The sequence below is a fragment of the Mustela putorius genome, unplaced genomic scaffold (genome assembly GCF_011764305.1).
Source record: "Mustela putorius furo isolate JIRA1106 unplaced genomic scaffold, ASM1176430v1.1 tig00003983_pilon_pilon_pilon, whole genome shotgun sequence".
NCBI lineage: Eukaryota > Metazoa > Chordata > Mammalia > Carnivora > Mustelidae > Mustela > Mustela putorius.
In genome coordinates, this window is record NW_025422123.1 from 10,324,073 (window position 1) to 10,339,493 (window position 15,421).

Consider the following 15,421-nt stretch of genomic DNA (forward strand, 5'->3'; position numbering starts at 1 on the left):
AGGCTAGGGGAAATAGAATAATTTGTGGAGGAACCTGGATTCTAACCCAGTCCACCCAGCTCCAGCTCTGGAGGCTGAGTGCTGTGCATAGTGCTGCATGGCCTGTGTGGGTTTTACTCTGAAATAATTAAGCAGATTCACTCTGCCAAAAGTAGTAGCATTGGAAAGCTGCAAGACTCCCTCTCTGGCTTTAGACTGTAGATCCTGAGAGGGAACCTGCTGGTAAGTGGTCAGAAAATCTGGAATCAATGAGAACAGTATAGGTTTGGGTGACTTTTGGTGCTATGGCCACTTGAAGCATATTTTACCAGTTAGAATTTCAGCTGGTTTTTGGTCTGAGGATACTGCCTTACGAAAGAGGAGCAGAGCCATATCTCCCACTTGGCAATGGAATGGACAGGCTGAGGGCTGTAAGGGGAGGGAGAGTTTTGGACAAGGGAGTTACAGATTGTTTTGACACAGAAAACACCTTAGGCCAAGTCAGCTCCCTCAAATTTTAAAAGCCTTCATAAGCAATGCCCAGATAATCAAAACAAAGTAATTATCTGGGTAATTTAGACACTTATTTCTCTCTTGCCTTGGCATGGGGCACCACATCATTCTGATTGCATGAGTCCTTTCCAAAGGAATCCAGAAATGAAAAGGTCAGTTAATATTAACGACAGCCCAGTGTAGGGCTCCCTGCTCAGTGTGGAGTCTGCTGCTCCCTCTCCTGCCCTCCCCACCCACTCATGCCCTCTCTGTTTTTCTCTTTCTCCCTCTCTCCAATAAATAAATATAATCTTTAAAAAAAGGTCAACAAATCCCATCTCTTTCCCTGACAACAAGCTTGCTGAGATATCTGTTCACCTGTTTGACATTGGCTAGGGCTAGCTCTAGAGGTAGGTGTGAAGGAGCCTCTAACCCAGGGAGGGAAGAGCCCCAGCTGCAGTGGGGTCCTGGCCTTTTCTGTGTTGCTACCATTTGGGCCTAAAAGCAACAGTTGTGGGGCCCTGTAGCTAAATGTAGGCGGTAGGTGGTGTCCTCCTTTTTGTACTTCTCTTCACATCCTGCTCCCCCAAGGTGTGGGCCTTGCCCCAGTGCCTAGGTCTCCGTTTGTCACTTGGGTGGAATAGTTCTGTGGAAGGGGTGAATAGAGACCTCTCATGAAGACCGAGGAGAATGGAACGATGGACCCCACTGTAGGACCTGGCATGGGTGGGGGTTAATTGCTTTAGATTCCTAGACTTTTAGAGCCAAGACCTCAAGTTCTGTTCTTCACTCAATTCTGAGGCCAAGAAGGGACACAACTGGAGTGAAAGAATACAGCTAACGTCACTGTCGGGTTGTCTTTCTTCCCAAGCCCTCATTGCACATACAGTAAGGACTCAATTCAACTGTTGCAAAGGCTCAGAAAAGGCAAAAATATCCATGGAACTGGGGACCTTCAATCCCACACAAAGGCTACCTATGTTAGGGGAAGCCACACTGTTAGCGTGACAGCAGAACACGTACGGGCCCCAACGCGAGAAGGACGGAGGACAGGAGCTGGTGTGTGTACAGGCTTGGGGGAAGGAAGGGCTGTGTGGGGAGCAGGGCGCGCCTGAGGTCGGAGAGGGCGGGGCCGCGCGTGTGGAATCCTTCCAGCCCGGCGGGAGGGCAGAGCTTTGGGTCACCATGGAGACAGTTTCTCCTAGCAACCTGGCGGGCGTTGATCAGAGCCGCGGGCGCGATGGACGCGGAAAGCCTCCTGCTATCGCTGGAGCTGGCGTCCGGCAGCGGGCAGGGGCTCAGCCCCGACCGTAGGGCCTCGCTGCTCACCTCCCTTACGCTGGTGAAGCGCGACTACCGCTACGATCGGGTCCTCTTCTGGGGCCGCATCCTCGGCCTCGTCGCGGATTACTACATCGCGCAGGGCCTGAGTGAGGACCAGCTCGCACCACGCAAGACTCTTTACAGGTGGAGGCGATGCCCTAGCAGCCGCGGTGGCCCGCGCCTCCTGAAGGGGCGCCTCTGGGAGTCCAGGAGGGGGTGGGCGTGGTAGGAATGGAAAGGGGTGGGGACACTGAACTGGAGAGGGGAGGGTGGGGCACGCAAGGAGCTGGTGACCGTTAGCAGGCAGAGACCTGATAACATCGTGGAGGTGTGGTGGGCTTGGGGGACTCGGGGCGCAGGGATTTGGAGGTGGGTTTATAATATAGGCGGGGCCGAGAACGGAGGCAGAGAGAGGTGAAAGGTCCTGGAGAATAGGGTCCTGGAGTAGACGCCAAGTGCAGGCGTGGCATTCTGAAGAGCACAGTTTGGAGAAGGATTAGAAGCCCTGGAGGGTAATGAAGTGTTGTTTGGAAGTGGGTCCAGAAGTATCTTTGGTGGTGGAGTTGGCTCACAAAAGGAAGCACTCTAGGAAGTAGAGAACGAATGTGGAATGGGAGAGGAGGGTTTACAACCAGGGAAAATTCTCAACAGGCTACTTACCCTACAAGCCTACCCGCCTCTTTCTTGACTACCCCCAGCAATGTCGGGAAGCTCACCACCTTACAGAACAAGCCATCCAGGCCATAGGGAGTTGTAGACTTCATTTATCTCTCTGTACATCAATCCAACATTGATTGGAGGCATTTTGTATAGACTTACACGAAGGTTACAAAGATGGCTAAGACTCCCCCGTCTCCAAGTTATTCACATCCTAGGAAGGAAGATGGACATGTAACCCAGCAATTAAAGCAAAGTGTGTTAACCCCAGGACAGAGAGAGATGCAAAGGGGGGTCAAGGGGGGGTGTCTTCTAGAGAGCAATGAAATAAAGATTGCTAAGGGACATCTGAAAGCTGATGGGTAGTTCCCCAGGAAGGTGTGGGGAAAGGCAAGCCAGTTAGAGGGAAGGGGTCTGCAAACTTGGCTGGAGTGGGCTTGGGAGCACAGCAGGTAGGTGAACCTGACAGTGGCAGGCCAGGATGTTACACAAACTGGATGGAAAGACCTGAGATTTGAACTTTGTTTGGAGGCTGTGGCGAGCTGGAGAGCCATTCAGAGGCCTTAAGCAAGAAGAGTCTGCTCAGATCTGAGTGTGCAGGCTGATTTGAAGTGGGTGAGCATCCAGGAGGCTGTTGCAGTGTCCAGATGAAGGAGACCGCAAGGAAGAGGTAGCTGAGGGACTGTAGATCAGGGGGTGGGTTGGAAAGATGTAAGTGGTGCCACTAGCTAGACTTGGGTCTGAATGAGAGGTGGAGGAGAGGTCAAGGTTGACTCTTCCTTCCAGCTAAGGTGGCCAAGTAAGTGCTGGTGAATCCCACTAGAACATTATTCAGGGAGCAGGACTAGGAAAGCCCCGTTGAATTTGGTATGAGTTGCTCTGGGTGGGCCGGGGGGGGGGGGATGGTGGGGGGAGGATCATAAGGAGGCATATTAAAGTACAAACCTGGAGTCCAGACAAAACACTTGGACTGAAAATGAAGACTTAGGATTCATTTTATTCCATAAGTTTTTATTTCTTCAGCACCTACTATGTGCTAGGCATTGATCCAGGCATCAGGAATTCAATGGTAAATGAGACAAAGTCCTTGTGTTCGTGGAGTCTACATTATAGTGTGTGGGGGTGGGGGGAAGGGAGACAATAAATAAACACACATACATTGCAGATCTAGAGAATACAGGATGCAGTACTGTTTTAAATAGGGTGGTCAGAGATAGTCTCTCTGATAAGAGACCTGAGGCAACTGAGAGAATGAGCTCTGTATTTATCTGAGGGAAGAGAATTCCAGGCAAGCGCAAAGGCAGATGTGTACTTAGTGTTGATGGAAACCCATGGAGGCTAGTGTGGCTGGAGAGGAGGGAACATTGTAGGACATGAGGTCAGAGAGGTAAGGGACCAGAAGGCTTTGTGGGGCGTTGCAAGGAATTGTTGTAATGGGAAGTCTTTGGAAGCTGCTATACAGAGACATGATCTGGCAGTTGGGTGGGAAGTAGACTGAAAAGGGAGCAAGTGTGGACTTGGGGAGACCAGTTAAGAGGTTACCATAGTATCTAGGTAAGGAAGAGAGGGGCTTGGACCAACAGGGAGCAGTGGAGGTGGTGAGAGGAGGTTGGGTTCTGCATATCACCTAGGGTTCTGGGAGTCAGGTGGGCCAACCTGCGGGGAGAAAGGAGGGGTGACAATAGATCCTTGGGAATACTTGGGGCAGTGGAGGAGAGCGAAGGGAGATGCCAATGGAAACAAATGGAATGCATTTGTTGGCTTTTAGGTCTTGTTGATGTCCTCCTAAGCCGTTTTTTGCGGCCGGGGGGGGGGGCAGAAGTGACCGTGTAATGGGCAGAGTGAAGGTGAGAGGAGAAAGGTCTCCACAGGGCAAGTTGTTTTGAGATTATTGTTCAGAGATGGAGGAGAGGAGTGAGGGACCAGAAAAGGCTGTTTTCCAGCAGGGCGTGGATTTGAGGACCGTTATTTTTGAAAGTTGAGAAGTTCTGATGTTGAGAAGGGGGCCAGTGGAGAGAGAAGGATGGAAAGATGAGCAGGGCCCCCCACCCGCCCCTACCCGCCACACCCAGCAGGCCGGTCGGGTGAGAGAGGAGTGGGAGAACGCCCTCTTCTGGCAGGAGTGGGGAGGAGGGGACTGGGCCCGTCCGTGCTGGAGACCTCAGAGGACAGGTCCTAGAGCCTGGACCGGCTTTCCTGAGAAATGGGGGAAGGTGGCTCTGGGGTTGGCTCACTGGGCAGATGGAGCATGAATCTGGGGTCTACCAAAAGATGTGCTTGTAACTGAGGAAAGTTCAGCTTTCAAGGAACTCATCAGGAATCTTATAGTGCAGATATCTGGGAAGAAATTTTTGGAATTTTGGTAGGCACAAAGCTTTTGTGACCTTGACCTTCTATGAAATAAATTTGAATTTGTCTCACATGTGGAGGTGGGGTGCACCATAGGCCCTTAGGATTTCGAAGGGGAGAGGTGCGAGTCCCAACAGTGCATCTTGGGCTTTGTCCCTCAAGAGAAGGGGCCGTGGCAGGAAGCTTGGAAACCAGGATCCTGGGGATGTCGTTGGCAGTCTGAACTGCATGGAGTGGAGCCTCCTGCCCCCTGCCACGGAGGAGATGGTGGTGCAGACGTCTGTGCTGAAGGGCCGCTTCATGGGGGACCCCTCACATGAGTATGAACACACCGAGCTGCAGAAGATGAGTGAGGGCGAGAAGGTCTTTGAGGAAGAAGTAGTGGTGAGTGAAGATGAGAGCGGGAGGACAGAAAGAGCCTGGGCCATCCAAAGCCCAGCCCAGTGGAAATTGTGGTGTCAACACCATAAGCCCACACAGCTCCCATGTGACAGGGTGGAGAGTAGACGGGCCGCTCCATCCGCTCCATCTGGAGCTGGGCTCTGGGCAGGGGCTGGGAGAGGCGGGTCTGTGTTGCGCTTTCAGGTAATGGGATGTGCACAGGCTCTTGTGTCTTTATATCAGTCTTTGTCTTACTGGATAATATATCCACAGGATTCGCAATGTGAAGGTACAAAAAGAAATTTAGCAAAGTGGCTCTCTCACCCCTGTCTGCCAGTCCCCCAGGTCTTCTTTCCCAGGGACATTAATGTAACTCACTTTGCGCCCGTGTGCATGTCCACATGTTGTTATGCAAAGCGCAGTCTAGACCAGAAGCATCACCACGGCTTGGGAGTTAGAAATGCACACTCTCAGGCTGGCATCAGGATCGGAATTTTAACACATTCCAAGGGGATTTGAATACACATTAAAGTTTCAGAAGCTCTACTTCCAAAGACATTTGATGCAAAACAAGTCTCAGCAAATAGCTGACCTTTCCACATTCTCTTCTGATCTTAAGACAAAACAAGCGGCAGATGTCACGCACACATTTCTGCACCTTGCTTTTTTCACCTAATAAATTTTGGAGCTCTTTCTATGTCAGTGCTCTGAAGAGCCACCCCCATTGTTTTTACTGTGTGTGAACGTCCCATAGTTGGACCAGTGTCCCGGTTGTGGAAATCCATGACATGTCCGAGTTGGAGCTCTGACAGGCGGTTCCATAACGAATGACCTTGCACATGGTGTCCTTTCCAACATGTGCACACACTCTGAAGGTTCATTTCCTAGAAATGGAACTGCTGGGTCAAAAAATAAGGAGCACAGATTTTGAAACAATCAAACCTGGAATTCAAAATATAGCCTGTGCACCTGGGTGAGGCCAAAAGTGTCGGTAGTGGCCTGTGATGCCTCAACCGGAGTCCCCACTCCTCTCCCTTACCCCACCTGACAAACTTGACCTCCCTGAGGCTTATTTTCTGAAACGGTGGGATAATTATATCTACTTTGTAGTCTTGTACAGGTGAAATGAAGGGACCTATCTGAAGGCCCTGGTGTAGGCCTGTGTAAAGCATTGGTTTCCATCTAATGTGTAAAAATTTCAGTTGGCAGCTCCTGGGAAATAGGTAGCTGAGTGACTCTCAGGAGCCCTGGTGACCCGTTTTCCCTGTCAAACTCTGCTTTTCCTCAAACACCTCTACAAAGTCCTTTTATTAGGGGTTGCCCTTGATATTGGTTGTAACCAAATTCATCTGCATAAAAATGTTAAATATGGGGGGTGGTGCTGGGGAGATGTTAAGTCAAAGCATAGGATCTGAAAGTATATAAGCTGAGACTCCAATTTTGTTTTAAATAGATACACAGGAAGGAGAATAGAAGGAAGGATGCCAATATGTTCTTAGTGATTTTTTTTAGGAGGTGGGATTATGAATGGTTTTAATTCTTTGGCGTATATTATAAACTTTTTCTATATTACCTAAGTATTCCACAGTGAGCAGGATTGCTTTTATATTTTAAAAAGGCAAAATAACCCACATATACATATGACAGGGTGGTATGTTTCTGGAAGAGTACATAAAAAACCATTAACAGTGGTTGTCTCCAGGGAGGCCAGTTGGAGGGTCAGGGTTGGGGTGACAGAGACTGCTTTTTTGGGGGGGGGGATGGTTTTAAATATTACACCATCAGTATGTATTCCTGATTTAAAAGCGAGACAGACAGAGGAATGAAAGAAGGAGTGAAGAGAGGAAGGAAGGGGGGGAACCTTTGAGAGGAGAGAAGGGGAGGGCTTGCCCAAAGTGATTTTCCATGGACTTGGTGTCTATGTGGTGGCGATCCAGGTTAGGGCGTCATGCAGGGGGCCCTTGCTCCAGAGGTGAATGGGCATAGCACTCTGGCAGGTTGGCTTTTCTCCTGTCTCCTCAGGTCCAGATCAAGGAAGAGACCCGCTTGGTGTCTGTCATCGACCAGATAGACAAGGCTGTAGCGGTCATCCCCCGAGGAGCCCTTTTCAAGACCCCTTTTGGACCTATCCATGTCAATCGGACCTTTGAAGGTGAGGTCTCCAGGGCCCCTCTCAAGGGCAGGAGGGCATCTCTTCCCAAGCATAATCGGACACATTTCTGGGAGTCTTGGGGAACCTGTCCCACTTTCTCAGAGAAAGACCAGCTGTATCCAGTTCACTTGGAAAGATGTGATCCATGGCCTGGGACTGGCAGTTGGCATGGGCTGCTCGTCACTGGGCCTTGACACTTTTCTGCCTGAGGGTAGAGAGCATTTGCCATCTAGGTCCCACGGCTTTGTGGGGGTCTGGGCTCCCTGCCTTCCCCACCTTCTTCCTCTTTGGTGTCTCCTCATTGTAGGATCTGGACCAACACTGGGCTGACAGAACACAGCTCCTTTTTCTCCCTTTAGTTCTCTGTCAGTATCTGACTGAGTCCTTTGCAGGCCCCTCCATGTGGTTCCCACGGGTGGAGAAAGGGGGGCTGTGGGGTTTGGGGCTGACCATCCTTTCCTACCTACCACCTCTTTTTAGGACTGTCCTTGTCTGAAGCCAAGAAGCTTAGTTCCTACTTCCACTTCAAGGAGCCTGTTGAGTTGAAGAACAAGACCTTGCTTGAGAAGGCTGACCTGGACCCTTCCCTGGACTTCATGGACCCCTTAGAGCATGACATTCCCAAAGGTAATAGTCTATGACTTGGAGGACATTGTATCTGTCCCCAGGTAAGAGCAGTGGGTCATGCCACATGCCATTCTCCTCTGAGATTAGAACCAAGGGCCTGAGTGGGAGCTAGTGGTTCACTGGGGTTCCTTGAGGGTGGGGGCTCCCCCAAGGCCTGGTCCAGGGCTCAGCTCATAATAAACAGTCAGTACTTGTCTGCAGACAAAAGGAAGCACTGTCTTCCCTTTGATTCTACAGACAGGGAACCTCGGTGCCTCTTTGGAATTCCCTACCAGTCTTGGAGGAGGCAGGCGGGAACCCTCTCCCAAATGTCCCTGACAACATCCCTGAAAATCCTAGCCACTCATCCGTCCCAGCTGTTGGCTTTGCGGTTAGACCAGTGCTTGGCACATAGCCAGGGCTCGGTGAGTGGGTGCTGAGCAACGGCAGGGCAGACTGCCTGCTAAGGACATGAGTTCTGTACATTTGCTTCCTGCTGTGTGCACACATCCTCAGAGGTCTTCCTGTTCTTCAGGGCCTGGCTGGCCCAGGCACACCCCCAGCAGTTGGTGGGCTCACGGGGACCCCATGTCCTTCCCCCAAGCTGTGCCAGTAGAGAAGCCTGTGTCATGCGCAGAGGCTTTTGCTTGGAGGCTGTCTGCCAGGGCAGGTGCCCGGTTCTGGACAGCTGGGGGCCGGGCCCCAGGTGCTGACATAGTGCCCCTGCCTCATTCCCTCCCCATGTTTGGGGTTTCTGAGCACTGCAGGGACCAGCTGTGGATGACAGCAGTGCCAGCGACAAGGCTAATGATAGAAATGGTGACTCCTGAGAGCGACAGTCCTGCTTCCTGTGCACAGGGCACTGCACTAAGCCCCTGCCATGCCTTATCTCAGGTTCCTTCTCACAGGCACCTGTGGCGGGGCGGTGGGGGCGGGGGCTATTGTTGTCACCCCCGATTTACAGGTGAGGACCCAGGCTCAGACTCTGAAACCCAAGGACACAGTGAGCGTTAGAGCCTTAGACTCCAAGGTAGATGGTAGATGAGTGTTTCCAGTGGACAGTGTTTGCCCCCACCATGCGGGGGACCACTTGTGGGGAGCTGTACACTCCCCACCAGTGGGGGAGCGGATGGAGGAAGCAGGGACTCTGGCTTCAGACAGCCTCGGCTGGGATCCCGAATCCACTACTTACTAGCTGAGTGACCTGCGGGGCGGGCCCCCCACTTTCCTCATGCCTCCATTCCCTCATTCCTAAAAGGGGATAATGGTATTTTCTACCTCACTGGGCTGTTATGAGAATGGAGTGAGTTAATGCATATACAAGAAGTTTATAGCAGTGCCTAACACATAGTAAGGACTCAAATTAAAATTAGTAATTATTATTATTATTTTTTTTAATCTTTTTTTTTTTTTAAGATTTTATTTATTTATTTGTCAGAGAGAGAGCGAGCGAGAGTGAGCACAGGCAGACAGAGTGGAAGGCAGAGTCAGAGGGTGAAGCTGGCTCCCTGCAGAGCAAGGATCCTGATGTGGGACTCGATCCCAGGACGCTGGGATCATGACCTGAGCGGAAGGCAGCTGCTTAACCAACTGAGCCACCCAGGCGTCCCAAAATTAGTAATTATTATTAGTGTTATATTTAGTGGCAAAAAAGGCCTTGGAGGGAGTTGGGGCAGGCCAAGAGGACCGAGGATGCCAAGGGGTAGGAGGCTTACAGCAAGGCAGTGGGAGCTGCTGGAAGCTCTTGAGCGGGTCTGTGACAATAAGGTGCACGGAGGGATGGAATAGGGCCCGGTAGGGATCTGGAGGCCATTTCATGGCTACTGCAGTACCCCAGGGGCTGGGAGATGGTTCCAAGGGGGTAAGGGCTGCTGGCAGGGAATGGCCACTCTGGCCTCTGCTCCATGGGGTTTACCCGAGTCAAACCTTGCTCAGCATAGAATGGGGCTCCTGGACCTGCTGGGGGGCGGGAGGATAAAGAAGGTTGGTAAGGGTTGGGGCACTTCTCCCCCATAGGACATGCTTTCCAGACTCCCATTATCTCCCCCAACTCTGTGCTCCCAGCCTGGCCGGAAGCCAGAAGGGCCTGCACACCCCGGGTGATAGAGGAAGCCAGCAACACTGTGGTGGTGGGACACAGCAGCAAGGTCTGAGGGGTGGGCTGAGGAAAGTTCTCTTCATACCTCCAGTCTGGCGGCAGTAGCACTGCTCCCCTGAGCCTGGCTATGGCTGGAAAGGCCACCTCCAGCCTGACTTCGCTTGCCTGCAGCCAGATACTCCAGGGCCCATGCGTGCCGTGCTCCCCCTACAGTGCTGGCTGACTAGGAGACTGACCCAAAAGGGCCTCCTCCCCCTTGGAACTTCATCCTCTGTGGTGGGAGCAGGGATTGGTATGCTAGGGCCTTTGCAGACCAAAGCCAGCTAGATGGAGTGGGGGGCCCAGCAAAGTCTACCTAAGGGAACCCCATCAATCTTGTCTGCCCTTTTCTTTTGGCTAAAGGGGACACAGGAGGCAGCCGTTTCTCCCTGCAGCTGGGGTTGTAAGATGTGGAATTTTGGGGGGTCTTCCTAAAGGATGCTCGGGCCATCCTGATGTGTCTGGTCGGCAAGTGAATTCATCAGGGGGTCAGAACTTGGGCCTGGGAGGTAGGGGAGTGCAGTGGCCTGTGACCCTAGGCATCCTAGCCTCAGGCACACCTCAGGGCTGAAGGATCAGCTGATGGTTCAGTCTGTCCTGGCATGTGTTGTCCTCAGTGCTGGGGCCTTGGTGGCTGAGGGCTCCTGGTGTCTGTGTGTGTGGTCCTGAGAGGGGGAATGCTCCCGGCCTCACCTTGGGAAACATCAGAGCTTCTGGGCCTCCAGCTCCCTGCCTCCCAGAGTCAGCATCAGCAAACCTGCAGGCAGTCAAGCCCAGGGTCAGGATGGTTTGGTTGGGGCTGTGGTGTGGAGGTGGGAGTGTGGGTGGTCTGGGGAACAGCAGACGCTCAGGTTTTGCTCCCAGACTCCCTTCCTTACCTGCCAGTGAAGGAGCAGAAAGAGCTGCTGGGAGGCTGCCTGCAAGGCAGACAGCTGCCTCAATGGGCTTGGCTGCGAAGAGCGGCCAAAATTCCCGGGAAGGAAGGTTCCCTGGGACACCAGCACTGGCTAGAAGGCTGGAATTTGACAGTCGTTTTCTGCCAGGGGAAGGATCATTGTTTCCTTTCTGGGACTGAGGCAATTGTTCCGGGGGACTTTGTGTCACCTGTTAGCAGGGGTGGTTTGGGTTGGGCCTGCCCAGGGGACTCCAGCTCTCTGTGCCCATGGAGGTAGGCCAGCAAAGCATCTTGTTCCTGGGCCAGTCTTGGTTGCAGACAGGACGGGGAGGGATGTTGCCTTGCCACCAACGCCCTCCTGAGCATTTGCCTTTGCCCTGGGGTCTGCAGAGTTTTGTGGGAGTGGGTAGCTTTGGAGGCAGAGCCATCATCCTGGTGGATGACAGGCAAGGGTCAGTTCGCTGAGCCCATCTGTATTCATGTGAGATGGAGCGCTAGGTCAGGCCAGACGTCTCGGCAGCACTCCGCTGCTCAGTGCTTCCCAGCCTCAGCCGTTCAGTCCTTCAGCAGATAGTGACTGAGTAGGCACTGCATGCTGGGGGCCTGGACACTGCCCTTGCCTCACAGACATTTGGGAAGATGAGATGAAATAGGATGGGATGTGGAAATGGGAAGTAGAAGATGCCTCATGCTCAGGGTCACTGGTGTCCTAGGAAGCAGAGCGGGGTGGGGGGTGAAGGGCAGATGGAGCCTCTCTCCTTACTCCTCAGGGACTGGAGCCTACAGGTCTGGGGAACTTCCAGGTCCCAGGGCTGCAGCGTTTGGGAGCCAGGCAGCAATGCCCAGTTTGGGCAGCAGAGGGCAGCAAGGGGCCTGCCTTCTGGCCTGGAAAGCTGTCTTTTTAAAGCGTAGTGGTTGGTGGTTGAGGAGGGGACATGGGCGACAGGTGGGGGACACAGTGTGAATCAGCTTTCTCTTGGGGTTGTGTGCAGGCGGCTCCTCCCACCCAACCCCTAGGAAGCCTGGCTGACAAGTGCTTAACCTTCTGGACCAGGAGGCCTGGCTTTGCCCATCAAATAGGGCACTCTTCCACCGTCAGGGGATTTGACCATGACTTCTGGCTGTGGCGAGGGGGGAAGTGACCACTTTTGAAAGAAGTGATCCATGGCCATTTCTGCATGTGTGACAAGTTGTGTGGGGGCTGTTCTGAGGAGAAAGTGTAAAACCATCTACTGTGACTGGGGAACCCCCATCCCCAGTCTGGCCCATTCCCTCAAATGTAATCTTTCTCCCAGGAAGGCAGGAGAATGTGATTCTGATTTGCATGCATACTTCAGGCTAGCAGAGGCTTCCACTAGCAAGGCAAGATCCCTGGGGCCTACACAACCCAGGAGGACTTCCTGCCAAGAGGCTCCATCCCTGATTTACCTGCTTGCCCCCAACCACATCCTCAGAACACGGCTTTTTAGAGAAGTGGCTGCCAGAGGGCAGAAGGGCAGTTTTGGGGAGACTTGAGAGAGACCAGGGCCACAGGAGGCTGCTTCCCCTGGAGTCTGAGAGGAGGTGGTGGCGGTGGCTGGGCCTGGTCTTCCCAGCAGTTGCAATAAGTGGGTGAAGGTGACAGCAAGTGCCAGGCTCTCCAGGTAGACGCTACGTGACTCCTGGCACGTTGAGAGTCTGTGCGCGCGAGCGTGTGTTTCCTGGGCGACCAGCTGAGCCAGGGACAAGGAGAAGGACAGGAGTGTGACAGGAATGCAAGGGAGGGAGGCGGGGGTGCTGTTGGCTGGCTGGCCTCTCACATGCCACTTCCGTTGGCTGCCAGCACCCTTCAGCCTGCTTGGCTTGGCCCTCTTGCCCCAGTGGGGGTACTGCATTTCTCTCCCTGGCAGCCCTGTTTCCCCTTGCTCTAAGTGGGGGCTGGGGGTGTCCGGCTGATGAGCCTGGGCCCCTCCATCTACTGGAGGCAGAGGTATGAAGTGGCCAAGGTTGTGCAGGGGAAGGTCAGCTCTCGCATGTGCCAAGGTGCTGGTGACTGCGAACTGATGAGAGCCATCTATGCTGGGGGTCTCCAAGGGCTCATTTTTTTCCAGGCATTCGGCCCAGGTAGGTTGTTAGCTGCCCTCCTGGGTGGGCAGAGAGAAGGGAGCCAGAGCCTGACCTGCTTTCAGTTTGAGAGCTGTGTGACTGTGGGCTCCAACGGCAGGGACTGTCCCCCAATGATGTTCTGGGCACTGGTGGGGGTGACTGGGTGGTGGGAACGTACCTTCCTGGGGTCTGTGCTTCTGGCCAAAAGCTAAATGCTGTGCATGGGGACACTTTGTTCTGTCACACTCTCACTCCTATTTCCCCCAGGCAACCTGTTTTCTGAGTGACTGGGAGAGGCGGGCTAGGGCCTCTTGCACTCTGAGGGCAGTTCTGGCTGGTGGAGGACCTCAGGTGCCTGGAGGAAAGTTGTAGGAGCTGGGGAAACACTACCCCAACTCTCTGACCAGGAAAGTGCCCTCTCTTCCCAGGCAGTGACCCAGCCGGAGCTCTGGTAACCCAGGGCCCCTCTTCTTTCTTGATACCGTGGTTGGCACTGGTTGGGCCTGGTGGGGGAGGTGAAGGCCCCACTGTGGCTTCCCTGCACCTTCTGAACAGGTGGAGGTGGCACTTGTTGCTGGCCTCTCCTGAGCAGGCCAACACCAGCTGACCTACATGCACCTGGAAAGCTCTGGCTTTGACTGGGGAAGGTGATAGCACCCTGAGCAGGGCTGAGCTGCCATTGGGCCCCAGAGCTTCTGGCGGTCGGGTCTCTCAGATGTAGGGTGGCCCCTGGTGGGTGGGGACACAGCCATAAGGTTGTTGGGTGTGGAGTGACTGGGGTGGGCCATGGCTGGAGGAGGCCTGTGGGAAGCTGGGGTGGTGGGAGCCAAGCAGCTGAGCTGAGCTGGCAGCCGATGAAGGCCTCAGCGCATCACTGGCTGGTCCAACACCAAAACCTTCAAAGCATTTGCCTTTCTGGCAGGGCCTGGAGCAGAGCTGCGGCCGGGCCGGGGAGAGGCCTCAGCGCGCAGGGGAATAGAAGCTCCAGATCTACATCCAGAGGCGATTTTCCCAGGCTCCTTCCTCCCACACAGGGGCTCCCTCCCTTGGTTCTGGAGCCGGATCAGGCCCTTCCCGCCAAGTCCTCATGGCTGCACAACTCAGCCCCGGGCTGGGCTGCTCCTGTCTGGGGAGCAAAAATCCAGGGCAGAACCCAGCATAGACAAAGGCTCATTAGCTGCAACCCAAGTCCCCTCCCGCCCAGCATGGCTTCCAGTCCACCAGCTGCCAGGCTGGGCTATTGAGCTGGGAGGCCTGAAATGGCCCAAGTTCTGTGCACCCCTGGTCAGGTCTAATCCATCTTGGAGCAGAGGCTTCTGGGACTGAGGATGAGAGAGCAAACTGGCCAGAAGAGCAAACTGCGCGTCGCTGGTGACGGGCTGCCCCTTGAACCGGGTGGGGAAGCCTGGAGGGAGTCTCTCCTAGCTGGGCCCCATCTCCCCCCCGCCTGTGGACTCTGCTTCCTCCCCCACTCAACCTTTAACTAGACTTGCTGACAGGAACAAAATGAACTGGGGTGTGCTTCACCTCTTTTCATTTCCTTTGCCCTCCCTCTGGAAGTGGTTTTAATGAGCAGTGAAATGGCTAAAAGGCAATCAGGAGGAGTAAAGTGCCGGATAATTAAATTGTCTTCCCTTTCCCAGTGGAACCGTAGTACCCGGGCCAGGCTGCCCACGGGGCCGGCGGGGTTGGGGGGTTTCAGTGCAGGGCAGAGCTTTGGCTCCATGGGACCCAGGCCTCCCCTCCTGCCTGCCCCCTCCCAGGGTCCTGGAGCATCCAGATGGAGAGGGGCAACGCCTTGGTGGTGCTGCGCAGCCTGCTCTGGCCGGGCCTCACCTTCTTCCATGCTCCCCGCACCAAGAACTATGGCTACATCTACGTGGGCACCGGCGAGAAGAACATAGACCTCCCCTTCATGCTGTAGGAAGGGGGCCAGATGGGCCCGTGTAGGAAGCATCTACAATTTACTTTCATAAATGGCTGTGAACTTGGTCTGTTTGTCTTGTCCTGCTGCTTCTCCATACCTCTGCTTCCGTCTGGTGTCCAGGCTCTTAGGACAGGCTGCTATGCCGGGAGAGCCAGCCCTAGAGCAAGCGGTGGAATTCCAATGTGCTCCTGAGAGAGATGGCAGTGGGTGGAAAGGGCTGGGGGAGGAGCGGATGGCTGGGAGTCCTCTGAGGAAGGCAACCCAACTCACCTCCTCACAGCCCTCGAGCCAATGGCTGACGGCTGTCAACACAGGGCATGGGAACCCACTTGGCCCAGAAACTTCCTCTGGTGGCATTCATGCGGCCTATCCCAAGCTGAGTGACTCAGTGCTCAAGAACTGGCTAGAAAGGGGCTCAAGCCTCCTGCACTTCTCAGG

The 15,421-nt window shown here is 54.0% G+C and overlaps 1 protein-coding gene across 3 annotated transcripts; it reads left to right on the forward strand.

The window, feature by feature from the left end:
• The first annotated feature begins 1,674 nt into the window (after positions 1 to 1,674).
• On the forward strand, positions 1,675 to 15,048 carry RSPH9 (radial spoke head component 9). 3 transcript variants are annotated; one of them, XM_045071085.1, is made up of 5 exons: positions 1,675 to 1,938; positions 4,965 to 5,184; positions 7,204 to 7,333; positions 7,814 to 7,960; positions 14,820 to 15,048. In XM_045071085.1, exons 1-5 carry the CDS (start codon positions 1,712 to 1,714, stop codon positions 14,978 to 14,980), a joined length of 885 nt encoding a protein of 294 aa, XP_044927020.1. In that variant the 5' UTR covers positions 1,675 to 1,711; the 3' UTR covers positions 14,981 to 15,048. The 3 variants fall into 3 exon arrangements, with proteins under 3 accessions (XP_044927020.1, XP_044927021.1, XP_004739872.1); XM_045071086.1 differs by having other exon boundaries at positions 4,968 to 5,184; XM_004739815.3 differs by having other exon boundaries at positions 1,676 to 1,938; positions 5,019 to 5,184.
• The last annotated feature ends 373 nt before the right edge of the window (positions 15,049 to 15,421 follow it).